General features: G+C 42.2%; 1 protein-coding gene across 5 annotated transcripts in view; it reads right to left on the bottom strand.

Annotated features, from left to right (window-relative positions):
• The window catches only part of LPIN1 (lipin 1), an 80,138-nt gene that overhangs the window by 33,630 nt on the left and 19,277 nt on the right, over positions 1 to 27,231 (bottom strand). For 4 of the 5 annotated variants that reach the window (XR_010372370.1, XM_064448054.1, XM_064448050.1 and 1 more), the window contains exons 2-5: positions 23,568 to 23,624; positions 3,021 to 3,221; positions 1,608 to 1,703; positions 64 to 398 (exon numbers count right to left, since the gene is read on the bottom strand). Coding sequence is in view for 4 of the 5 variants with exons in the window: in XM_064448054.1 (XP_064304124.1) it covers positions 64 to 398; positions 1,608 to 1,703; positions 3,021 to 3,221; positions 23,568 to 23,624 (689 nt within the window). In the remaining variant the exon portion in view is untranslated. Of the gene's footprint in view, positions 1 to 63; positions 399 to 1,607; positions 1,704 to 3,020; positions 3,222 to 11,526; positions 11,663 to 23,567; positions 23,625 to 27,231 lie in introns of those variants that run through there. The other variant, XM_064448053.1, reaches the window with a different exon arrangement.

Raw genomic sequence — 27,231 nt, 5'->3', positions numbered from 1 at the left:
TATGAAATGGAACATTAATGCAGCATTAGGTTTCCATTATATATCTCAATTTCACTGTGATACCTCAAACTGTCCAATGGTTCTTTTTCTTCCTCTGAGCTAATCTCTATAGGAAACATGTCTTCATCTTCTGACGTGTCTCCATTGTCTTCTCTTTTTAAGCTGTCTATTTTATGGGTAGACTTCCTCCTCTTTTTCCTCCTTTTTTTCACAGAGCTAGAGACTAGAGAGGTTTCAGTAGAAGGCTGGGATCCATGGGCTTGGGGTGCTACTTGTGAGGATGCACTGGTGTCCAGGTTTCTTATCCTGTCTATGGAGTTCCTCTTCAGCTGAGCTTCCATTAAAGCAGTTCCCTCAGACAGAATGGGAGATGTGGAGAGATGATAAGGAATTACCTCCTGAGAAAGAAAAAAATGGAAGCCGTGCAACATATTACTCTGCCAGTCAAGGTTTGTTCTAAAATCTGTGTATAGTTGCCAAAATCTAAGTCATTTATACCCCAGAAAAGTTAGAAAGATTAGACGTCTGGGTGCTCAGTATGATCTTACAGTATATTGAAATTGTTCCATAGCTGCATCTCCTTAGACAAGCCAGGAACAATACTCTCTCTTAAGAGGATCCTCTGAGCATCTAATATTGGTCAGGTTATGGCATGAGTCTCTATCCACCTGATGCTAGATACAGGCCAGAAACAAAAAACTAGTTTATAACCTGAACATTTTGTAAAATCCAATTCTCCTTCACAGCTCAGATGACAGACAATAGTCAGGCAGGTCAGTGGTTGATAACTAGGTCAATCATATATATACATATTTCTAGACATTCATAGACATATTTCTAGCAATTCTCAGTCACCAAATAACTGTTACCACACAAGATTTTGATACTGAGATCATAAAATTTAAACATAAAGATACAGAGAGAAATAGTAGTATCATACTTAATATAAGAATTTGAAAAGTCATCCCACTCCAGACATGGACAAAAAATTATTGGGGATATCTAAAGAGAAGAGCCTGTAAAAAGCTTTTCTTATGTTAAATTCCGTATGGACTATTCAAAACTAGCATGACCGTAACTTAAATAGACTAGTATTTAACCACAGCTCAACAGCAGGCATTCTCATTTAAATATAATTCCACATGAATAATAGCTGCAAGATCCCATCTTTGGTAAGGCCCAGAAATACAGCATGCAAAGATGTTTACAGGGCACGTGCACTTTTACTGGCAGTCTGCTGAGTACGTATGTTCAAAGTAAAGGTTTCTGCAAAAAACAGGTCCATGGACATATTACCCTCTGTTGTACACATCTTCAGAGCATGTGAGCTGTGTACATGTTATTTCTGTTCACACACTGGCACACACAAACTCTGATTTATTTTTTAGGTATGTGGTTACCTTCTTTAGTTTTCTTTTCCTATCTCAGCAACTCAGAAAACAAAGTAACTGCATAGTATTAAATTTCCATAGCAGAAAATTGTCCAGAAACTTTTAAAGCTATAAAACAGGTAAAGGTATGTTTTTCAACAAAATTCCTAAATTCAAACCTGACTCTAAAGAGCAGGCATTGAATTTTTAACAAATTAAAATTAGTTTGACTCTTACCTGATGATTATCCATTTCCTGCACAAAAAAGGCCTCTCCATTGTCTCCTAGTTTCATGTGCAGATCTACAGCCTCTCCATTAATTTCTATGTCAACCTGGAAGAAAATAAATATATTCTCAAATTAAAAGAAAGTTATTTTAGGTACACAGTTCCTGTTCAGCTACCCTACCACTGCCACTGGGCAAATGCTTCTCAGGGAAGCGTAGAAAACCTTATAATAAGCACAAAAAAATGAACTTCTGCTTTTCACCCTATGCCTTCACAAGGCCATCATCAGAACGTTTTTCTAACTCATTCAGCTCATTGCTGTCTTACTCGTCTACCTAGGAAGGTTTACAGCCATTATATAAAGTCCTGAATCTTTTTAAATGTAATTCTAAACGCTACACTCACCACACAAATGCTTTTTGCTCTTTTAATTCATAGCCAAATTTTACATTGTGCAAGAAGTACTTCCATATGCAAATTCTTAATATGCCGTCTTTCAAATTCTTTAAACAGACTTCTCTTTACACAATGACAAGACAAATAAGAAAAATTGTCTATTTCTTCTGCACATTTATCTCACCACTATACAGCCTCAACTATTTCCATTTCTTCTCAGGAAGATCTTTCTCTCTGCTTATAACCGTTCTTGCCACCAACTCCATTTTCACTGGTGGGGTTTTGCTTTTATGGGGTTTTTTTGAGACTTCAACAAGCCTACATCTGTGTTATATTTCAGGACACAGTATACTATCGGCACAGTAACATTTTCAACTTTTACTCATTCCTAAATATTGGTATTCTTTTCTGATTCAAGTAAGAATTGAGCAATGTCCATGGTCACATTAGAATCTTTCTGCTGAAACAATTATAGCTACATTAGAACCTAGACTATATGTAGTTACAAACTATTTCCCAAAATAATCTGTTGTGCATTACCTACTCAACTTCACATCTGATATCATATTGCCAGGTCATTCCGCTTGGTTACACTTAGATAAAGGTCCTCACTGCTTCTTCTAGCTTCAATTAACCTCAATATTCTGTTATCTGAAAATATTACTTCATTATTAACTCTTCTGGTAAGTATCAATGGACATGCTAAACAAAGGGGTCTTAATACACAGTCACTAATGAAGTTTATTATAAGCCCAAATGAGAACATTCAAAATTTTGCTCTATTGAAAATAAATGTTACAGATTTCATGGTTTGTTTTGTGTTTACTGTAGTCAACATCTTAAAAATTCTGCTTTGAAATGCAAGGATCAGTAACAACCGTTTTAATTTAATCTAGCCTCAGTTTGGGCACTTTGTAAAGAGTGTCTAAAGGAAATCTTGGCTAGCACACCACATAACATTCAGTAACTTTCACGCTGATAGAATTACCCCACAGACAGAACATATAAAAATTGTCAATTTTCTTACCACTTTCTCCCTAGAACGTAGGACTCCCATTTTCCCAAAGCGTACATGGAAAGGAGAACACTGAAGATTTCCATCTGGCTGACGTACAACAATTATATCTATGCATCCCGACAATGTGGCTGGATTTAGTCCCTTATAGAGTTCCTTCACAGTTACAAACACTTGCCCTGCTAACTGTCCAACGTAATTCATGGTTTGGACCTGAAAGGCAAAAGATAGAGCAACAGGATTTTGATCCCTACTTTATATTGTAGAGACATTTGAGAGACTGGGATTCCAGCAGTGGTATATTCTCCTGTTTCACAAATCAACAGCTTCACACAAAATCAGGATTTCCCACCTAATTTATTTATATCTGATGCATGTTTGTAGGGAGCTATTAAAAGACAGAAGCAAATGAGACCTTGCAAGTCAGAATTTTACAAACTTTTATAAGTTGTTAGAGCAAGCTGCATTCAAAACCACTGTCAGGCTTTTGACTCTGCAGCTCATAAATGGCTCCAATTATCTTGAAGAGAAAAGCATTACTTCCAAAATAATATCTCCTCCCTTCATTTATTTGCCCTCAAAAACAAATATACTTTTCCCATGTATTTCTACAGGCTTTTAAGGGCAGGGCGAGTTAATGGTTTTAAGCAGATCTAATTTTCCACTAGACTGAAGTCAAAGACTGTTTTCCCACTTTACAGGGATTTCTCCCATTAAAAGATTATAATAATGCATACGCACAATAGATATGCATTAAGGTTTGACAAGCAACCTTCAGTCCAGAGTGTCTGAACTTCAGAGTGCTTCCTAATGCAACTTTACCATTCTTGTTTCAAAAACAGCCTTTTAGTATCAGCAGGTTTATTAAAAATTAGGCATGTGTTGATGGCTGAAGTGTTTGGCTCTATTTCCCCTGCTTCTGGACTTATTTAGCATTTAGTTTCCTGTGTCTACTCTGTTTATGTTCCATTAATACAATTAGCCTCCTAGACAGGATGGCATACATACTTAGACATGCTCAAAAACTCAAAAAGTCTTTCAGGGGCTCTCAGAGTATGAATGAATTTAAGTAGATACTTTCCTGAAGAGTAGAGATTTCAAGGACTTCCAACATTTATTGTTTTCATTATTTTTCCAGCACCTCTTACAGATTCTAAGACACTGATTTCAGGAAAGTCTTTGTGCACTCAGCATAAAGCACAGGCCTCACATACAAGTTCTTTGCTAGTTCCGTACTAGGACAACATCACCTGGACATCAATAAGAGACACTTGCAGGGTAGGCAACAGTAAAACTCCCACTGATGGTGATGAGAACAGAACTGAGCTCAGAGTCTGAGAGACAGTCACTGCACTGAGCTGCGTGGCATGTGTTAACCAGCATCATCTGCTGCAACAGAGACTCTCTTTCAGCTGTGTTCAACAACAAAAAGATGCAAGTGTGAAATGCTGTAAAAACAGCTCCAATTTTTAAACATGATTTATACTTAGAAACAAAAAGCTATCAAAATACAGTGAAGGTATTACAGTAAAAAACTGGAAAGTTAGGAAATGCTATAATTAAGGCTGGTATCTTCATGTTCTCTAATTAATGATCACCTGTGTTTTTTGACCTGATATTCCCTTCACATAGGATGGACTTTGCTTTCTTCTCTGTTTCTGTTGCAATATGTGGGTATGAGGACACAGACCATGCTCTGAAGAATTGTTTATGTTCTTTTGGGCTTTATGATAGTCATCACTAGATTGCCCCTGAAAAGCAATGATGCTCTCCCCATCTGACAACTGGGGAGCTGAATCACAAAAAAATTAAGATTAAAACTAGGCACTAACTTTGGAAACCAAACAGACCTTTTTGAAGTATTTAGTATACTAAGTTGTTAACTAATGAAAGAACAATCCCTTAATACTGTTTGGAGAAGCATTTCTGCACATCCCTTAATTCAGCCATCTAGAAAGTGCCATCTACTGAAAAGTCAACACATGAAGTCATGGCAGAAAGAGCAATGATATTCAGCTCTCTGGCATTCAACTGGTATCAGCACTTCTGGGCTCCTATTATGCATTAGAAACATGGCTTCCTGAATGCAAATCTAGTGGTAAACTGTTTCATAGGAAACTGCGCTTTAACCTCCTACTGCACCCTATGCTGTGCCACAGAACAACAGCTTGGAACAGACCAGACTTCTAGAGGTCACCTGGCCCAAAAGTCTGCCCAAAGGAGGGCCAACTTGGACCAGGTTGCCCATGACCTTGGTCCCTTGGGTTCTCAGCATCTTCAGGGACAGAGATTTCTTAGCCTCCCTGGGCTCCTGTTCCCATGTTTGACTGTCCTCATAGCAAAAATTTTCTTCTCAATATCTAGTCAGAATTTCCCTCATTGCAACTTGTGCCTGTTGCCTCTTGTCCTATCACTGTGCACCTCTAAGATTCTGTTGCTGTTTCCTCTATACCCTGCAACAGGTAACTGAATACCCTGAAAACTGAACAAAACTAGCCCTCGCAGTCTCTCAAGTCATAAACTCTTAGCCCCATAATTATCTTCATCTGAGCTCTTTAAAAATTAGCAAAGGCACAGACCTAAGTTCAGAAGTGAGCCTCCAGGGTGACAGACATAAGCAAACTTTTACATTATCCCTTTGCTTTGGAAAAATATTTCAGTTTCTATTGGTGTTTTTCTAACCTAAAGCTAAATACATTTCTTACTGAACTAAGTTTACATTTAAGATGGCTACAATTAGACTCAAAATTGCATGGTGCAGTTCACCCCAGTTAATGGTTGGTCTGCTTAAGCAAAAAAATTTCTAGGCGCAAAACAGCCACTACTTCCTTGGTGGCGAAGAAGTTCCTGGGACTGTATGTACCCCCAATGCCCGGGAGAGTTATAGGCAAACAACCCAAATATGAGGCCTCACACATCTCCTAAACTCAGACTTTTGCAACTACTCTTGTTCCCAACAAATCACAGCTGCACTGCCTGCCCTGTCTTAGGACACAGAGATTATTTTTATACTCATGAATTTAAGAAGTTGCACATTATCCTCAAGCTCTGAGGCCAACTAGCACAGAACAGCTTGCTTCCATACAGTCAAAATCTCTTATCCCTTAAAAAGAAAGTGCCACATTCAAACTGTCAGCAGGTGATGAACACTCCTTTCAAGCTGGGTTGAACCTGGCCTGTGCAACAAAATCACTGCAGAATTAAGACAGACTGGCAGACTAGTCACATAAACCCCACTTCCTCAGGAAACCAGACAAAAAAAAAATGGTTTTATATTTCAAATGTAGGGAACAAAAGATGCTGTAGTTAAAATGGGGGAGAGTTCAGAAATTGGACTCCAGTGGATGTAGGCCTTTCATCCTAACTTCTATACATGCCAAGCAAAACTGAGATTGTAAATATACTCTGAATCTAAACTCAGTCCATACTATGCCAGTGCTCCAGGAAATCAACATTCCTCAAACCCCAGAGAGACTGCGTGTGGTTTTAGAGCAACATTTTACCCTGGCCACTCCAAGAAGTCTTTCACCTACTAACCAGACAGCAGCAACCTCAGCAGTAAACACGAGTTTACGTCATGGGTTAAACCCCCAGTGCCTGCCTGTTAATTATACTGAATTTAATAGAACTCTTGTTCTCATACCATGCTCGTGGACATAGCACATAATATTTTTTGCTGCTGGGAAAATTGAGAATCCTTTTAAGCTTATAGCAAGTGAGAACAGTCTGTACTGCTTCTGTCACGATTTTCAAATGGCTTGAGTTTTGTTCTTTGCCAGGAGACAACTCACAACACTACGTTATGCATCTATTATGAAAAGTATTTTCTAGCACAATTTTTAATGTCAATTTAACTAGCATCACTTGCCAGGAGACTCAGAGAATTTCCAACTCTTGATTGTTAAACGCAGTAGTCATTTTTCAGACTTGATCATCTCGTTGAAGAATAAGTAAATATATAGGTGTTACCTTATTACCTGATTTATTAACTTACCAAAGACTGAACTAACGTAGTTAATTCTTTAAAGTCCCACTCTACTGAATGCCACAGTAAGATCAAATGCACTGTCGTCTGGATAATCCGCCTCTTTCATGCAGATAAACCAAACTATGTCCTAATACCACTGTAAAAACTGGTAACTGTATCCTTCATGGCCTGTTTTTTACAGCCCACTTCTTCCCCATACCATTTTTTCTTTCTGCACCACATTTCATAGAATAAAATACCGAAAGATGCAGGAATTAAAAGCCTCATTTCCTTTTGCAAGGCCCAGTGTCTCCTCAGGTGCCACAACACAGTGAATAACAGATTATATATCCACACACATTCAAATTACTTAGGGATACAAGTGCTATTCAACATGCTCTAAAGACACACACACAAAAAAAACCCACTGTGATTTAGGTAGCATGCTCTAAGTGTAATTAAAAACTGGAACACACTTCCTCTGGAAGATATGAAATCTCCAGTGCAGAAAATTTTGAAGAGTGGGACAAATGTCTGTAGGGCTAGTTTAGGAATAGGCAATTGTAATCTTTGGGACAGATGTTGTCATTGTGCCTGCGTCCAAAGCAGTAAGCCAAACCTTATCACATCACAGACCTGACCATTACAATGTGGTCATCTACAATGAATCTATTTAAACTAAATCTGCTTCTGGTACATTTTAGGTGCAGATCAATATGCACTCTCCCAGAAATTCCCAGGCACAGTGGATAAGACAGACTGGAGACTACTCCCACAGCCAGCTTAGATGCAGTCACCTTCTTTTAAAGGTAGAGAGATTTGAACAGATGGTGCTGTCTGGCCTGGCTGCCAAGAATGGACATTTCATTCACTCGCAGGGATGTAACATTTGGGTCCCTTTCAGCCCCTTTTCTCAGGTTCTGCAGTTATGACTGCACTAGTTTTGTAGGCTGTGAGAGGAAGATTGGCAGCAATGGCAAATGTAACACAATCCAAATGTTTAGCACAAAGAACAACACATAGACACCTCTTTTGGTTGTGCTTCTAATATCTGATGAGCCCCTGGTCCACGAGCAAAGTGATGGGCATAAGCACAAAACAAATCGACTCTCCTAAGAACTTCTCCACACAGCTTGCAAAATGGTGAAAGGGAGCCAAAAACCGATGGGCTGGCATTCAGTTAGAACAAGTCGCTGCAGCTCTGCTGCTGACAATGAAACAATGACAATTTTACAAACTTGATGTGTTTGGTCCCCTGATCTGCCCTTGGCTTCCGTTTTGAAGATGTGAAGCTTGAGACAGACCAGCCTATATTTGGGAATCAGACTGTGGCTCCTTCAAGAGAATTAATCCTCATTTACAAAAAAAAGCAGATGACAATATTTCAATGACTGCTAGGTAAGTGCTTACTGCCACTCTTTTATTACATATCAAACACTTGTTTTCTTGACACTGAAGCAATTCAGTTCTGTTTGCAATACTGAACACCAACTCCCTCTACAGCAGTTAGCAGAATCTATCATTGACATATTCTTCACCATAAAAAAGAGTATCAGAGGTTACACGCTAAAAAAAAGATTTATGACAAAAATGTAGGGTAGAGAAGGATGTATTTCAGATGAAGATTCCCTAGATGGCTTTTTTCAAAATTAAGCTTAGCCCTTCATGTCTGTACCACGGACAGGCATGTTGGACAAGTTGTTGGGGGAGAACTCCAGAGCACTCTGCTGAGCAGCGTGATTCTGGTTGTTCTGTAAATACAAGGGCAAACTCTGTCCAAACCTGATTACATGTACATTTTTTCCAGGACCCCACCCCGAGCTGCAGCAGCATGGGACAGACCATGTTCCTGCAGGCGATTTGCAATAATTCTGGTCAATCAGGAGACAGGTGCAATTCACTAGGATGTCCCAAATCTGAAAGCAACATGCAGCACGTGGATGGCTCTATACCACAACAAGACTGTTTTGCTTCCTGCCAGCCAAATCTCCAGAAATATTTTAGAGTTGGGATTATTCTGGGCTTAATTCTATTAGGAACTATTTGGCTTATATTCCAAGTCAGCCAAGGCCAGTGCCAAAAACTGTGACTTCTTATGACCAGAGTGTCAAACAGATCAAATGTCAAGCTTTATCTTCCAAGCTGCCGGTCCCTCCCAGAACCCACTCACTCACAGACAGACTTTGACTACGAGATGACTATTCACTTGGTGCTTGTATTGACTACCTTTCAAATATCTGAAACATTAGTTAGTCCAATACTTTATAAAGTCCCTGTAAATGACAGTGTTTTCTTCAGAGTACCTGAAATCAAAATTTCAAATTGAAGACTCAAAATTTGCCTGTAATGAATCCTCGTGTTCAAGCGAAGGGAGGACTGGCCTATAGTCCCACAGTCATGGTATCGGACTGGCACACAGGAGTCCAAGAGAACTATTTCATGGCCAGTTCAAGTGTACAACCATGATCCCCACACCAACCTCCCAACCATACATTCTCAGCTCTCCCAAATCTTGTCCTAGTGTCAGCACTGAAAACTAACACCACTAAAACCATCCAAAAACAATTTTCAGTTGGATCAAGGGGATGATCTGACTCACCGCATACCCATATGATTGCTGGTATCAACTAAACAGAGAAGCTGAGAAAGAATCGGTGGTGGGTAGTAGTACGAGGGACACCTCTTTTGGCATTTCAGGCAATCTTGAAATCACCTCTCAAGCCTTTTCTCTTCCTTGCCCAAAGACCTCCTACATTTCCCATAATCTCTCTGTGTTTCAGCCTCCCAGCTGTACACTGCTATCCTCCTCACAGAGACGCTTTGAGGGAACACACACAAGGGCTGACAACCCTTTGGACTGACGCTGCATAAATAGGATCAAACTTTAGAACAAATTGAAAAGTACAAACTGATGCCTGATCACGTACTGTGCTGCCCTGTGCTACTGTTCTGATGTCAGAAGAGGAACATAAATCACAGTGGAAGCACAGCAGTAGCTCTACTCTGCCGATACCTCACGTGACTTGGTGTCCATTCTTTCAGTGGGATCGGGGAAAAAAATTGTTCCTTAGGCTACAACTTTACATTTTCTGCATTTTCAGAGCTTAAAGTAAACTCTTACTATATTTCAACTGCTTTTGATGATTGCTGAGTGTATGCGTGTTCACAGATAATCAAATGTGTGCACCTACATATCCACAGGTATGGAAAAGGGACAAACACTAAAACTTGCCCAGCTCCCTTACAGACAGACCACACTGAGTCAGGTAAGTAGGTATTATCAAGTGGTCTATACTCCAAATTAGTGAAATGGAGCAGGAAAACAGAAAGCATCTAAAACTATTATAAGCTATATTCATGGCTTCATGCCTAAACTCATAACATAATTATGCTGAGTCCTCCCCATCTTACCTCCTTCACTGTCACCCTGCTTTTTCTTCATTTCTTTTCATGGAAGAAGGCTCACTTTACTGCAATAGGAGCATATCCAACTTCTAACTGGGTACACTGATGACAGCAAAACCTTATCTACGTTCACTAAAACTTTGCCAATATTTGTTTCCTAAGACAGCACAGACACAGATAAAGCCACCCAGGAAATAAAACAAACCACTCCAAAACACACTCCAGACTGCAAACCAATTTAGAAGTCAATAGATTTATCAAGGTCGATGACTTTACATGTGAAAGGGAAGCTGATCTGCTAGTTATTCTGCAACATCAGCGCTGAGATCCTGTTGTTGGTACAGGCCTCTTCAGAATTCCTCTTTTTGACAGAGATAAAAATATTGCTGTTTTGTCTCCTCCCCACTCTCTGCAAAATACCTTCTCTTCTACTTTCTCTTCCTGAGGGTAGGGGAAATAACACTAATCAACAGGAAAAAAAACCCTAGTAACTGCTCTACAGCGGGGTTGGAAATCACACAAAAAAAACCCAAAATATATGGAAGTTTAGTTCCATGTGCGCTACCACCAGCCTGGCTCTGCTATGCCATTTGGTCTGTTACCGCTTTCAGTATTGCATCCCAGGGAAAAGCCTCATCGAAGCAGCGGTACTAACGCAGCACTCCGCATCAGCGGTTACCAGCCAAAGGGAGGCAAAACACCACCTCTAACGTAAAGGGAGAAGTGGCACACGGAGGGGCACCGGCCTGCACAAGCCCGGGCAGCTCGGCAGGAGCAGGGACCCCACACCGAGCCCTCCCGCAGCCGCCCGGCTCCGGGCACCTCCCCCAGGGGGTAACCAGGCATCGAGTGCCCCCTTCCCTCTAACACAACGCGCCGCCAACCCCAGGCGGACCCGACAGCTCCGCCGCTCGCTGTCACTCCCGAAAGCCAGATCGCTCGGGAAGGGCGCAGCGGGCGCTGCGGGGCGCCGCCGCTACCGGCGGGATGCCCAGGCCGGAGGGACCCGCTGCCTCCAGCGGCTCCGACGCTCGGCGGGGCAAGCCTGGCCTTCCTTGCCCAGCTCAGCTCAGCCCAGCGCCGGGGACCAGTGGCTCCCCTTCCTCCCCCTCCCCGCGCCGCGGCCGCCCCAAACCCCGAACCCACCTCTGCCGCCCGCCACCTCCCGCAGGATCCGCTCGCCGCCGCCGCTGCCGCCGCCGCCGCCTTTGTGCGCGCCGCCCGCCGCGGCGACAGGTCCTGCCCCGGAGGGAGGGACAGTGCACCCGGGGAAGGCAAGGCGCGGCGGGGAGAGGAGGGGCGACCGCCCCGACCCGGTGCTGCAGCTGGAACTGTCTCTGCCTGACCCGCCTCCCGGCGGCGGCGCCGCCAAGCCCCACCAGCCCAGGCCCCTCCTGCCCCCCGCCGCCCCCCGCCCCGTGCCCCCGCCCCGTGCCCCCGGGGCCAGCAGCCGGGCGATGGCGTGAAGGTGGCCAGGCCGGCCCCGGGAGGGCCCCGCCCCGGGGGCGGAGCGGCGGTTGATTGGGCGGGCCCCTCGCGCGGCGGCCGTTGCGCCCCTGAGTCAGCGCGGGGGCCGACGGACTGAGGGGAGCTGGGGGCTGGCTTCGGCAGCTCTGGGCGGTATTTTGGTTGGTTTGCTTCAAGCTTTATACTCAACTTGTAGCGATAATCACAGAAATACCTTTTTCTTTTTTTTACCGGCTCATTTCGGCCGATGTTAAAAACGTTTAGCAAGGAAGACATCTTTATTCAGGTTTGTAGATGGGAAAACCAGAGCGGAAAAGCGAATCGCTCAGCCCGGACTGATGGGCAGGTCCTGGAAAGGCGGTGATGGAAGTTCAGTTCCCGGAGCACAGCGCCCGTTGCCATAGGAAGCGCTTCTTTCAGTAACATATGCTTTATTGCTGTAAATAAACGCGGTGAAATAAAGTTATTCCACCAGTGGTTCCCTTCCTTTAAAATCATATTGCAACTTCCTTTTACACCGAGTGCCTTGCGCAATTAAATAGGGAAGTGGGCGTCCGTGATAGAAACTACCTGATAGAGGGATCTTTCAAGTCTGTTTACAGAAGGCAGAAGAGGGCGGTGCTAAGTGCATAACAAATGAGCAGGAAAAAGAGGAACATGGGGAAAAAAAGGACAAAGAATATGCACAAAAAGGAAAGGATTAAAGTTCAGTAGGTGAAGAAGAGCCTGCTAATTTTAGGCTTGAAAACAAGTTCTCCAGAGCTGGATTTTGTGCATCTATGTGTTCTAGTCCCCAAAATGTACACACAGCTGAAGCCTGGGAAGAGATCCTTGTCTAGTAATTAGCACTTGAGCCTTCAGTTTTCTGTTAACTTTCCAGTTATACTGTAAAACAATCTCAATGCAGTCTCTTCTAGGTTGTCACCTGATTGTAATCCTTCAAACTGTTTTTCTCCAGCATGTCTTCCTCCTGTAGTTCTGTCAAGTCTGTCTCCATGTTGGCACGCATTTGTACAATGTTGTGCACAATGAGACAGCCACTGGGGGACGGGGCCTGGTGCACGCTCACCGGTTTGAATCCCTGTGTCTTTTTCTCCTCCATTCCCAGTCACCCAGCTATGCTAATGAGTTCACCTCAGTTTTAGGACAAAAAAGTCAGTGAAGACAGTTTCTGCCTTGGCACAACAAACAAGGGTGTTTACTTAATCCCAAAGAGAAACAATATGCAATCGAGCCCAGAAATACCTGCAGTTTCCTTTCCCAGGAATATCGTACCTAATCCCTCATCAGTGGGCAGCCAGTAGGCAACAAGACGTGCTGGTAAATAATCCCATCCCTGATGTAAATAAAAGAAGCCGTGCCTGCACTGGCTGTGGGTCCTGACCAGTCCCCTGCCCGCCCCATTCCTGTGGAGCACGATCCCGTATTGTGTTCCCTCTGAGGCGGCTGTATCCCCCAGCCATCACCAGCCAGGACTGCTCTGACATATTGTTCCACTACAGTCTTCCATACTATGCTAAAATAAAAACATGATTGTAACACGCTGAATCAAACCCACTGTTTTTCCACAGCCTCAGCCACACCCACCCTTCTGTACTTCTTTCAGAAATCCAGAAGCTCGAGCCTCAGCTTTGGAAGTACTGTATTGTGTTTAGTTATTTGTCATGTCCAACCATCTGCTGCTTGACCTAAAATAACCCATGGAATGATGCTCTACATTTTTAATGGTTCCATGTGCGAGGTCATGTTTTCTCTTCCTACAGAGCAGTGTAAATATAGCCATGATACACACACGATGCTGTGGAAAGTGCCAAATGCTTGCACAGCAACAGTAAGCTTCCGTTAACAGCAGGGCCCCCTCTTGGTCCTTCTGTGCTTTTTAACTCTGTCCTTACTGATGGTGTGACCACGGTGCAGGGTGGTGCTCCTCAGATTACTTCTCTGCAACAACCTCTGCAAACTGATTCTGAAATCCTTACTTGCCTTGTGCCACACTCCAGCTCAGAACTACTCTCACCAGTTACATCTATATAGAGGACCAAGCACTAACAGAGAATCTTCTATACCATCCAAGCCTTCGCACAGTCATGGCTGTGCTCTTGGCTCAGCCCAGTGCAGAGTTTGGAGGATGGTATGGTCAGGGTCAGGGAAAGTAATCCAGAGTTACCCACAGAACTGGATGGCTGAGGGAGTACGGTCAGGGGGCATGCTCTGCCCTTGCAAGGGAACAGTCCCTGGCGGTGTCATCTCCAAAACACACTCAGGAACGATGACATTCTGAACTATTACTGTTTTCTTCCTGTAACACTTTCCCCTTGACAGGTTTCTTTCTGGAGGCATTGTGTTGGGAAACATAAGTTTGTTTCTCAAGGTTTGAATTAAAACAGCCCACAAACTATCGAAGGACCTGCTCATGAAAGTTTTTATTTCCACTCCTTTCCTGGTCTGTGTATATCCATCAACTGTTACCTAATTCTTGATTCCTGTCCCAAAGAGTTTATAGATTACATATTCACTCTGTGTTCGTACAGTTCTGGAACAGTGGAGTTCCAGCCTATGACCTGGGCCCTAGTTACTATGAGAATACAAGTAAGAAGAAAGTTGAGCTGTGTAGTCTTCTGTAAATTAATAAAACTGGGTTGAAAAAAAAAACTCTACAAGCACAGAAGGGTTTAATAAAACTCAGGAACAGATTCCTTGAAAGCATTACATAAGTTCACACAGGGAGAAAAAAAAAAGGCCTTCAATTCTAGCTTGGGACACTAGATTTTCCTGGCAAGTATGTTGCCAATGAGCAAAATAACCACTCAAACGAACAAGTTAATTATTTAATGCATTATCAGTAATGTCTGGCATTTCTGGAGTTCATGTTCAGGCACATAGTACCTGGGTTATGAGTGACTGCAATTGTTAATGCATGCACACTGCGTGTAAAAGAGATTCAGTAAACAGAAACGTTGAGCTTTTAGCTTTTAATTTGTAATGAACTCATAAGCAAGGATGGCTCTGGAGTCTGGTGCTGACATTCTCTGTATTAGTATTAGACCCAGTAGCTCAGGCAATATAAATTAAGAGTTGGTCTAGTTTTATTCCAGTGTAAACATCGGAAAGTAGTTGGACTCTGATTCGGTAATTACCTAATTAAATGTCCCACCACCTTAACACAGGAATGATTCTCCTAACGTAAGTGGGTATCTTTATACAGTACCTACAGTTACCTGTGATAATGTGCTGAATTCTCTGTCTGATTCACATTATTTTTTCCCTTTCTTTTTCTTTTTCCTTCAAGTCCAATGATCTAGTACTTCATTTTGTCCTTCGTTTAAAGGCACAGTAGTGCTTGTTTTTGTAGCATGTAAATCCTGGCATTTAATCTGCCTCTTAGTGCTTGATTTATTTGAGAACTTTTTTATAAAAGTGTAAGTAGATGTTATTTACTTGCAGAGATTTCTAAAACATTTGCCCTCACTTGACTTTAACTTGTTGCCAGTTTTGTCTGTCCTGATGGTTTTGCTTTGTCTCTACGCCTGGGATCAACTGTTCCCGCTGTTTCAGTATCAGGCGCTTGAAAATCTGAGTAGTAGACAACTTGCTTTGAAAAGTGAAAGAGTGCCGTCCTCATCCAACTAAATGCCATACAGGACAGGCTACATTCCATATGAACCCATCTTGCTTTGGCAGTGTGTTTAATCTGTCACGTTTAGGCGGATGCTTCTGGCCTGCACCAGCCACCTAGTCTGTCCCACCTGAGCTCCTTCCACTGCACCAACTTTAGCTTTGGGGTTTTGCTTTCCAATGATCAAAGTTCCCGAGTATTGCAACTGTCTGCTGACAGTCGCACATGCTAGCCAATACACTTCTGATGTCACTTCTTACCTTCCTTCTTTGGCCTCATTGTTAAGAGGTGAGATGATGACATCATCCTCAGGAGGACTGTGATGTCATCAGAAGTACTATGAAGTTTAAGTCAACACTGAGGTGAGGGAGTGACAGGAGAAAAGGGAAACTGAGAGGATTTTTTGGTCAAATGATAAAATGTGGGACTGTAATTTTCCAGCAGCTGTCGCAGATGGAATTAGAGGCAGGGCAGGAGGTCACGTACCAAAATGCTCATCTGTAACAATAACACCCTTATCAGCTCTCATGCTGTCAGGGCCTGCATTGCGTAACTTAACTTGATTTTGAACCAAGTATTTTTGAACTTGTTTTGTGACAGATACACTGTTTTTCCCCCCTGACTGAAAATACAGTCCCAAAAAGGGGACCTGTGGCCGATGAGCTACCAGACAGGGTTTTTTTTTTCCTTCTCAGAGTATAACAAGTCTTGATGATGGAAGTTCTCAAAAGAGCCTTTCTTTTTCCTCTAGTTCCACATCCAGCCTTGCAAAACCATGAAAACCTCAGTGCTTCCTTTATACCCTGTGAGCTCTTTTTACAGTCACAACTCAAGTTCTCTGCTACAGAGCAGAGGCATCTACTGACTCCTGTGATCCAAACATGGCCAAAGCAAAAGAGTGTAAGAATACATAAATTAGGAACAAGAGGCTAAATATATCAACCCTGCTGGAGGTCCACCTGACCCAGTCCAATCTCATCTAAAAGTTATTTAGCTCCAAATCTGTAAATAACCAAGCTCGAGCTCTCTAAATATAATCTTAGAAAGATCAGAATATTTTGAGCCCTGATAAAGCAAAGCAATCACAGTGTACGAGATTAAGGATATAACAATGAAATCATCAACATGTTCGTTCTTCAGCCAAAGCCCAGAATTGCTGCATAGGCATGTCCAGAGACCTGTACTCTGCTCAGGCAAAATGCATTCTGATGTTTCAATGCACACACGTTCAAGAAATGAGAGATCATACACAACTCCATGGAAAGCCTTACCGTCCTGTTTTGCACTGAAATGATTTCCAGCCCAAAAGCTGACTTTTCATCAGTCCAGTAAATCTATGCATGACTGGCAAAGCTTTTGCCCAGAATCCTGTTTTGAAAGCACAGCAAATCAAAAGCAAGCTCATCAGTATTATTTGTTTAGAACAAAATAGTACGAAACACACTCTGAGAACTTCAAACAAAGCTGCTCTGCTTCCCAAGGTATAATCTTTTCTTTACTATTCCTGCGTGTCTTGCAAACTACAATACCAGTCTTAATCCTGAAGAGGAAAAGATATTTGGAAACCAGCTCCTTCTGTTGAGATGTTTGTTGCTTTCTTCTCAGCCTCACATCTGCAATGTCTACATCAGACTGTCTCCCAATATTGAATTATCCTCACAAACGGGTTCGGAAAGTTATTGCTTGGGGGTTGTAAAGTAACACAACTTGATTAGTTCACTGTATTGTTACCTCCTTACTACGCAAACTAATCCCTCTTTCCTGTAGCCGATGTAAGCAGATGTAAAGATGTAACAGCTATAGCCAACTTAAGATAACAGCAAGATAGAGAGGTATTTTGTATAAAGCTTTTTCTTTCAGTAGGCTAAGCATTAAGTCCTAATAGAGCTCAGCCTGAAGTTCATTCTGTAACTCCCCTGAGAGAGTGAAGCCTGTAAAATTAGTTTTACAGTAAAAGTAACAACATTTGGTGCTTCTCACTGTGACAGAAAAATTCTTCACTTCTGTTCAGACCAGGGTATAAAAGTGGTTCTCCTGGTGAATGAAGGGGCACTCTGCACCATCCTTGTAGTTACAAGGAGCAGCTTTACTTGGCTTTGAAGTCAGAAAATTCTGTGCTATCTCAGGTACTGCCATTAGTTCAGGCAGTCATATAAACTGGATGAAAAGGGTTTTAATCTCCTCTCAAGAAAGAGGCAGATGGAGGATTGTGAGCAGGCCGTCAGGAGGAGAGGCCAGCCCTGGCTGCTTTCTCCATTGCCAGTGAACTGGTGTGGGAAGCATCTGCAAGCTCTGCCATAAAGTTCCCCTCTTCAGCCCCACCTTATTAATTTTACTGAAAACAAGTGAGGTAAACCAACCCCTTGCTACTATTTTACTTTTTTATTTTTCCCCCTCACTGAGACTCAACTTTCTTGATTATTTGAAGGGGTAGAGTGTAACCAGGTTAGGGCATTTTTTTTAAAGGTCTGTGTGTATCATTTAAAAGGGCAATTTTCTACTTCTCCCAGTTCAGCCTGTGCAGCAGGCGTGGATCCTGCGCCCCTGCCTGAAGGGCGCCCGCTTTCCCTCCACAGCGCTTTCTGTAACAGCGAGGCAGGCACAAGGGTGCAAGTCTGTTCAAGAGCTTTGGCCCCCAGGTCTTTCCACACTTTCTTCTCGTTGCTTCTCGTGTGCTGAGCTGTGAGGACACCTTGATCTGGCAGGACATATTTCAGATCTCTCTGATCTTTAACCTCTAGACCTAGTATCAGGTGATTTGAGGGGACAGGTGAGATACCGTTTTGGGATAATCTGTCTTAGAGGCATTGTCTTTGCAATTCCATTCTTGGAGATTTTAGTGATTACAGTTTATGCCAAGGACTGTGCTTGTTCTGCATTTAAAATACAGTCATCCTTCAAATGCTTGTAATAATAATTTCTTCAGGCAAAATTTGAGCTGTGTGGAACAATGATAATGTTTAAAAGTATATTTGACTTAAACAAATGATCTTTTCAGTCTTGCTTGCTGTCAGATCTGACTTAATCTTACTGCTTCCAGGATGGTTTATTCTCATAAATATATTGTTATTGATAAAGATATAATGACCAAGATTGTACTGAAATCCTAGAAGCAAGTTGAGGCACAGAATTAAATCCTGTGCATGCAGTCACAGGACAATAAATTCTCTTTAATTACTTGCATCAAGTCTGAGCAATTTCTCAGTAGATAACATTGTTTATTGCAGTCTTTCTCTTACCTAAGCAGTTTACTCTCCTGGTTTAGGCTGAGGGCTTAGCTAAAACTCTCACTGGTGCCTCTAAGTCCGGTATTTTAAAGCAGGAACATTGTCATTTATTTCAGTTTTGCACCTGCCATCTTTCTTTAGATCTTCTGTAAGAACATGCGTGTCTATGTGACTTTATGTGAGGAACTTGCTTCATTTTTATGATTCCTGCATCTGGAGCACTTATATAGTTAATAGATGTGATGAGCTTGGCAAATTCATGAAGATAGTACCTTTTTTATTATTATTTCTGTTTCATGTTCAAATATCTATGAGTGAGAGAAGTGTCCCTGGTAACGCAGTAGTAAATCCTTCCCCCAAAATAGTCTTTATGTCTTTATGAGTGCAGTCTCTCCAGAAGTGTTACAGGACTGCAATACCTGAACACAGTAATGAATGGGTTGTTAGAGGTACGATTAAACAACATTTCACACCTGGAGTACTGTGTACAGTTCTGGTCCCCGCTGTACAAAAAGGATGTGGACAGGCTGGAAGGGGTCCAGAGAAGGGCCACCAAGATGATCAGAGGACTGGGAAGCTGCCATATGAGGATAGGCTGGGAGAGCTGGGTTTGTTCAGCCTTGAGAAAAGGAGGCTCAGAGGAGATCTCATCACCATGTACCGGTACTTAAGGGGTAGCTACAAAGAAGATGGAGACTCCCTTTGTACACGGAGTCACATGGAGAGGACAAGGGGGAATGGACACAAGTTGCTCTTGGGGAGATTCCGATTGGACACGAGAGGAAAATTTTTCACACTGAGGACAGTCACCATTGGAATAATCTCCCCAGGGAAGTGGTTGACTGGGCCACGTTGGACACCTTTAAGAGTTGGCTGGACAGGGTGCTGGGCCATCTTGTCTAGACTGTGCTCTTCCTGGAAAGGTTGGACTAGATGATCCCTGAGGTCCCTTCCAACCTGTGATTCTGTGATTCTGTGATTCATTTCCATCAGTTCAAAAATAATTATTCAGAAAACTAAACTTAGGTTTGCTGTGATGAACAATATATCAGCCAGTTCAGATTCGGGAAATGAACTATTTAATGGAGGAAAAGCATTCCGTAGATTGCAAGGAAGTACTTCTTTTTTTCTGATTTTTTGCTGTTGTGTTGAAAGTGGAGCAAAAATCGGAATTTTACCCTAAAGGGAAATTTCAGTATTTGGATATTAATATTTGAACAAAGACTCTGAAATATCCAAGAGTCTTGAAGTATAAAATGCACAAAAGGTTTTGCAAGTGAAATACATGTCTTAAAGTGGGGTTATTATGGATATGTCACCTGGCCAGAAAGTGTGATGTATTTGAATGGCTCTCAGGAGGATATAATGCATTATAAGGAAATCTAATTCAATGTTAAACTGAGAGAGTTGAAACAATTTTAGTTAGTCGGGTATTAACATACTGCAAATGAATATGTAATCCACTCTGACTGCCCTATGTATCATTCTCTAGATCATGCCCTTACATAAAAGCCAGCTCTGTGTCCATGTACTCCTGTACACAGTTTGACAAAAGCTTACAAGCACTTGCACATAAATACAAGAACTTTTTTTACAAATTATGTTTCAGAGTTATTGCAAGAAAATGGATGCATTCAAGAGTTGTCAAGCTGTGAAAATCATTTATCCCTGTTCCATAAATATGGCAGAGGTGTTCCTTAAAACAAGAATTTTGCATTTGTCTATGGAAATCATGTACTTTAGTGAAATTAGTAGAATCAATATTGTTAGGTCTAGCATGTTCTGGGGTAGAAAGCCTTTGTTCTGGCAGGCTGTATGCTTTACATATTCCATTATGCAAACTGGAGAATTCATAAAAGACTTTGCCCCATTCCAGCTACCCTTGTCACAATCTACCATACAGATTGTCTAGTGCAGACAAATCTGCATACCTTGAACAGTCTCTCAAACCTGGCAGCTTCTGCCCACAAAAGCAACGTAAGCTTGTTTTACTATTTCTCACGTCGGCAACACTGTGGTCAGCCTATCATGCACAAAGACAGTTCCCATCCCAGTGAGTTTAGAGTCTGAAAAGTATCAGGCCTGATGCTCAGTTCACACAAAGCAACATAATCCCATTCGAGTCAGTGAACTCTGTATTGCACAAGCAAAGGGTCTTGCTCATTGTTTCAAACAGGTGGAAATTTTTTTTTTATAAAGCAAGACTAGGAGCAGGCAACCAGACAGTGCTTTGGATTAAGTTCTGCCATAGTACAAGAAGAGACGAAGGCCTAGTCAGAAAATACAGAAAATAATCCTATTTAACAAAATAAAACCCAGAGTCATACCCACAGGTAGCTCAGAGTCATCTCAAGGTACATGTCTGCTTCTGATCTGAATCCTTCAGACACCCTGTTTTATCCCACCCCCACCCCCACGCTGCAATCTGGGCACAAATAAAAAAGCCTCCCTGTGCAGTCATCCCAGTGATATCAGATGCCCCTCCTCTGCAGCCCAGCTCATTCACCCTGCATGTTTTGCATGTTGCTTGCATGGGGTTGGGATTGTGCTTATTTCTCATCTACTTTGTCCAGCTCAGATGGAAATTACCCTGTGTAATTGTTTCCTGTGGCAGATACAGTTTGATATGGTTTTTTCACTTTCTGTTTCATACTGCTAACGTGTCGGTACAGACATAGGCATGGCTTAGTGTAAACATGTCTTTTGTTTGCAACATCTTTGGGATTTCTTTATTGTTAGTAGTTTGCTAATTTCCCATAATCTCCCTTCTGTGTAGCATGTTTTAAATATAGCACATCCATGTTACAAAATTCTTCCTCCTCCTCTTCTTCATGTATTTCTTTACTATGTTATGAGACATCTAGGATGAACAGCGTGGTAATGATATGTAAAAATGAATTCAAAATTTTGCCCAAATAAAACATAAACTGATGATTCTTAAAGTATAATCTTACTGTACTAATGTGTTATCCTCAGTTCTTTCAAAGTTACAGTACAAGTCCATGTGACATGTTTTGGTTACCCAGGAGATCATAGAATCATAGATTCATAGAATCATTAAAGTTGGAAATGACCTCTAGGATCATCAAGCCCAACCATTTACCCAACACCACCATGCCTCCTAAACCATGCCCCAAAGTGCCACATCTTCGCGTTTTTTAAATACCTCCAGGGATGGAGACTCAACCACCTCTCTGGGCAGCCTTTTCCAATGCCTGACCACTCTTTAAGTAAAGAGTTTTTTCCTAATACCCAATCTAAATCTCCCTTGGCACAACTTGTGGATGTTCCTTCTTAACTTATCACTTGTTACTTGGGGAGAAGAGACCAACACCCACCTCGCTACAACCTCCTTTCAGGCAGTTGTAGAGAGCAATAAGGTCTCCCCTTTGCCTCCTCTTCTCCAGGCTAAATAACCCCAGTTCCCTGAACCTCTCCTCATGAGACCTGCTCTCTAGACCCTTCACCAGCTTCCTTGCCCTTCTCTTGCCAAGTTCAGAATCTCACCTGAATGCAGATCCAAGTGTTCCCAAAGTTAAAAGTTCACATCTGTAGTATTGCTTTACATGTGTTTAATTTTCAGATTTTATGCTGTCCTTTGCTAATTGGAGTCCTTCCCTGTTTATTTTACTGGCATTTTGAATTCCCAGGTACCTTTCTGTCTGCATAGTTCAGCTACTGAATTGGGTGTCCAAACCCAACCCTTGCCAACAGCAACCAACCTCACCCTTATTTCAGACTGCCTGTTTGACTTACCCACCTGTCCAGTTTACATGACATTGCTAATATCAAATTCATCATAAAAATTAGATCCTCAGTGTGTAAAAGTTGATATACCTTCATGGAAATCTTGACTTACATCTGCCAGACCCAAACCAAAAAGCTGCCAGGCTCTACCAACTAGCTAGCACACCAAGGAGCTACATGCAAGTCACCATAGAGTCCTGGATCAGGAAGGTTCCCCATAAACCATAGAGTATGTCGTACACTGCACTGTCGGTTGTGTGGAAGCACCTGAGTGGGATCTACATGAGGAAGCAGTACATCTATGCTAACATTATACTCCACCCAGGCTAATATGTCTCCTGTGAAACCCATGCAGAGCTATACGGTGACTCCAATAGTTCAGCTTTGTGGATGTGTCAACATGGCTCTGCTTGGTGCTGGGTAGAAATGCTGTTGTCCTACCTGTGATTTCAAACATGTTAGCCACTAAATATTCTGCCCCACCATCACTGTATGAGTAGGTCACTCTGAGGAATACAGTCCAGAGTCACTCAGGAAATCACCAGGTTGTTGCCTGGATCTGCCTTTTTTCCCTCCCTCACCAGTGATTCAGCAGTGGCAGTTGTGTAACTGGAGTGGGAAGCACCCTTCTCCCTCTCTCATTACTTCTCCTGAGTGGTTCTTCTGTCCAGTTCATGGCTGTGTCCCAAGACCACCACCTCACAGATGTGCTCTCTGCCTTCCAGGAGAGCAGCAGCAGGGGTGTCTGCATACGTTTTCCCTGGCTTGGGACATGTCTCACATCTCACATTCACCACAGGTTTGCTGGTTCTGTGCTTATTGCACAGGTCAAGTGCCAAATTTCAACATTTTTGTGCTGTTTCCATCCTTGTCCGGCTAGTACCAGCCACATGTGAGGGCCACCAGTTTCACAGAGCCACCCAACCTGTCACACCAATAATAATACCACAGTGGACATAGAGTGACACAGTGTCCAAAGGGTGACACTTGGACGTGCCATGCTGGGTACCAGAAGGTGGACAGGAGTTAACTACTGCCTTACCCTGTTTTCCCAAAGACCCACCAGGCTTCAAGCTAGGCCTGCCCTAAGGCACTGGAGTTAAAAAGCAAATGAACAATTTAATTCCTACATTTAGATTGCGAGTCCAGACGTTTCGAATCCAGCCGGGATCTTTCATCAATGGAATCTGAAAGAAACAAAGAATAATGAGGAATAATACAGTTCATTAACTATGGACAGAAGTTAATTTATCCAGGCCTCAATTATGGTCCTTGAAACCCTACTGCTCTAATGAAAACCTCTCCTGTGATTCCTTGGTAAGCCACACTGCCCTTGTGCCATCCTCTCTTTTTATCTGTACTGAGAGGTGTTCTTGATTCTCTCTTTTCATCATCTCAGTTTTCAGGGATTTTGCAGAAGGATTTAATCCTCTGCTAGTAGGGTCTATATCATCAGCCAGAGACAGCTTGGGAGCAGGGGATCCCTGTGAGCTCTGAAGAAGCATGGACCACAACAAGCTCTCTTTATTCTTTCACAGGATGGGATTGCCCAATGCAAAGGACAGAGGCAGAGCTGCAATCCCACCGTGCTGCCTTAGGGAAAAGATCTTTCCATACAGCAGCATCCCTAGATCTGTTTGTGGTACAGGAAGACTTCTAATACCCAGTAGGACAGGAAAAGGAAATCTGTAGGACATGAAGAGCATATGCAGCCCCTTTGAAACAATCTGGAGTTCAGGGGCTACATAGCAGAGCCAGGACTTCATTCCCTGAGTCCTGAGTCCCTGAGTCCTCCTGACAGGTGGCGCAGGAGCTGCAACAGAGTGGCTGTGCTTTCAGAGCCAGAGCCCCAAAGCTGAGGTGGCACACAATTACAGTGACAATCTCTTTCTGAATACATAGAACTAAGAATGACTGGTGACTTCATTTTTAAAGAAATCACAGTTGCAAGACACATTGAAATAAATTAATACCTAGTAAAAAAGGTAATCTTCCAGGGTTGCTGGACATGATGGGATTCATGTTTAGAATAAAAGGAAAAGTTATTGAAGAGAAGTTCTGTACTGCATATTATAATGTGTTTTTTATTCCATAGTGAAAGTTTACACTGAAAGGACTAATTCTACACCATTGATAAATATGATTATATGAACAAAATGTTTGAAAGATTTCCCTTCAGTGTGTAGAAAAATTAAAAATCAAATATGGCCAGGTTTGCTGGTGGTGTGTGTTGTGAAAACATTCGTATTTCCTCATAATAAAATCTCAAAATTTTTCAAGCACAAATGTTAACCAGAAAAAAACACTCATTCAACTCTCTATCATTATCAAGTTATGTGACACCCAGCATACTCTATGGAACCTTACTGAGCAAATAGAAGAGGCATGAAATGATCCCTTTTCTGAACTCTCATTTAAATACAGCTAGTGAAACAATAACAAATAAGGAGGAATCAGAAATAGAAAAACAAGCATTGCAGAAATAAATTCACCCAGTTTCCCCTCTGGTAGGTGTGGCTCTTAAGTGTTCCATTAATGTTCATTACACTCACTTACACTGTTATATGTATAATTAGAATAACATTTCATGTAGGTGATGAGAAACATAAGTTTGGGGTGGCACCATCAGGAGAAGAGAGCAGAGATCTGGCACGTAGCCCTTCTCTGTTCACAATTAAACCTTGCACTTGAGCATTCCATTAGGGATTGCACCACACTATTCAAACACAATTTACAAAGTATCTCAACAACCTTATGGGCCAGGAGGTATTATTAATTCCATTTTCCAAATGAAGAAACTGAGATACGCCCTGATTAAATTACTTACTCTGTGTTACAAAGTAAGTCTAGCATCAGAATTAGAAACAGATCTGTTTCCATATGGTCCATTGTTTTAACAAGTCTATCCTTTCTTTGTATTCTCAGAAGCAGAACAAAAATACTGGTGTTATTGCACTGATAATTAAATGACAGAAATAATCTTGCAGGCTAAACTATTAATTGAAATACAGATGTGTGTTGCATGCAAATGCTGGGTTTAATACAATTACATTTTCCTGCTGTATGTGCCTGTTTGGCTTTGAGATGCATCTTGCTGCTTTGTTGACCAAGATGGTGGCTTGAAGACATAGCAATTGTCTGCTCAGGGATAACATTAAATATTTAGAACAGGAAATATCAGATCAAATTCACAGTAAATGTTTATATATTTGATGTTTGTATTTCTGGCGCATATAAAATACGTATGGTATATGTGTTCTATATTTTGCTAGGGTAAGTTTCATCCCATTTTACACAGTCTGAGGTGTGGGTCTTAGTGCCTATCTTTAGTCTTTGTCACTTTTTGAGTTCTAGGAGCACTTCCACCTCCCAGGGAGAGGTGCCAGCCCCATCCGTGTCTTGACCATGTGAGAAGGAAACCCAGATGTGTCGGCTGGATGCAGTGTTTGGGGCACAACTGGCTTCATTCCCTGGAAAATGCCCGCCCCACAGCTGGGCTGTAGCCTCTGGGTTTCCCAAAGGAAATCAGCTGTGCAAAACAAGAACCCATTAGGGTACCAGTGTGCCACCTGTGCGCACACGGCTGGGTCCAGAATAGCTGCTTTGGGATGGGCTGGAAGGAGCAGCTGTGAAGGCAGGCAGTACACTAGGAAGTGCCACCTTCTTACTCCAAACATCAGGGACATGCTGGCAGAGGGGATCAAGGGTTTTCTGTATTAATTCATCCCTTCTTCCTCTTTCCCCAACATCTGCAGTCTGTTCTGGAGCCCATCTAGCTAGAAAACAGCTCATATGAGTAGATTTCTTTTCAAATATCTATATTGATTAAAGGATTAGACTGACCCTAATTCTTTTTCTTTTTTGTTCTCCTTCTCTCTCTCTTTCCTGCACTTTTGTTCCCTCTCTCATTCCTTTTCTTTCTTTCTTAAAAACAATCAAAGTTCCTGTTAAATCACATACGTGATTAAAGAAATAAATCTTAGAAACAATAATAGGAACTGCCACAGGAAAACAGTACGTTTCATTAGCAGAAAAGTCAACAGCCTGTTGCAACAGAGTTGATAATTGTACAACAGTTCCTCTGAAAAACAGTGATCAGAGACAGTCCTGTAAAACATTCTTTGTGTACTAGTGTAACAACCACGCGACTCTCCAGGATCCCTGCCAGCAGTTTAAAAGTACAGTTAATGTTGCAGTTAAGTATTTGATCTTTAGAGTTGTCTAATCTCTGCTCCTTCTCATATTTGAAAAACAACCCTAAGGAGCTTTCATTCAGCCCTGCAATTAATGGAAAATATTAGTATTTATTGAAAGGTATTTTGTCAATTGTTTAGAGTGACTGTTATAAATCAACCATCTGCCTTTCTTGTTTAGTAGGCTTGGAAATGCAAACTGACATCAGTAAAAATTATTTTAAAGCAGACACAATGCATCAAATCTTTTCTTCAGCTGTGCCAGTCTCTGTGGTTACCTGCTGACCTCAGAGAATAAAGCTAACGTAGGGAAAAGAGGACCTTGCACTTAAGCTCGTGAAATAGGACACAAGGGCTATTCCTGTACCAGAAAACTAAACAAAGTCAAGGCACAGGGGGAGGCACTGGGACATGCTGGTCTGTGCCCTGACGCTGGAAGAACAGCGCTTGGCACGGCTGCAGCCCCGGCCAGCAACCAGCACCCAGCTTGGGAATGAGCACAGAGCATTTCCAGCAGGCATCTGAATGGGGACAACCAGTTTTCAGGGTTGAAGGAGCTTAATAGCATGGAGGTGACTAGATCACACCAGGTAGCATCAAA

This window comes from Phalacrocorax carbo, chromosome 3 (genome assembly GCF_963921805.1).
Source record: "Phalacrocorax carbo chromosome 3, bPhaCar2.1, whole genome shotgun sequence".
Lineage (NCBI taxonomy): Eukaryota > Metazoa > Chordata > Aves > Suliformes > Phalacrocoracidae > Phalacrocorax > Phalacrocorax carbo.
Note: the sequence above shows the minus strand (reverse complement) of the source record. Positions and strands in the feature narration are given on the sequence as shown.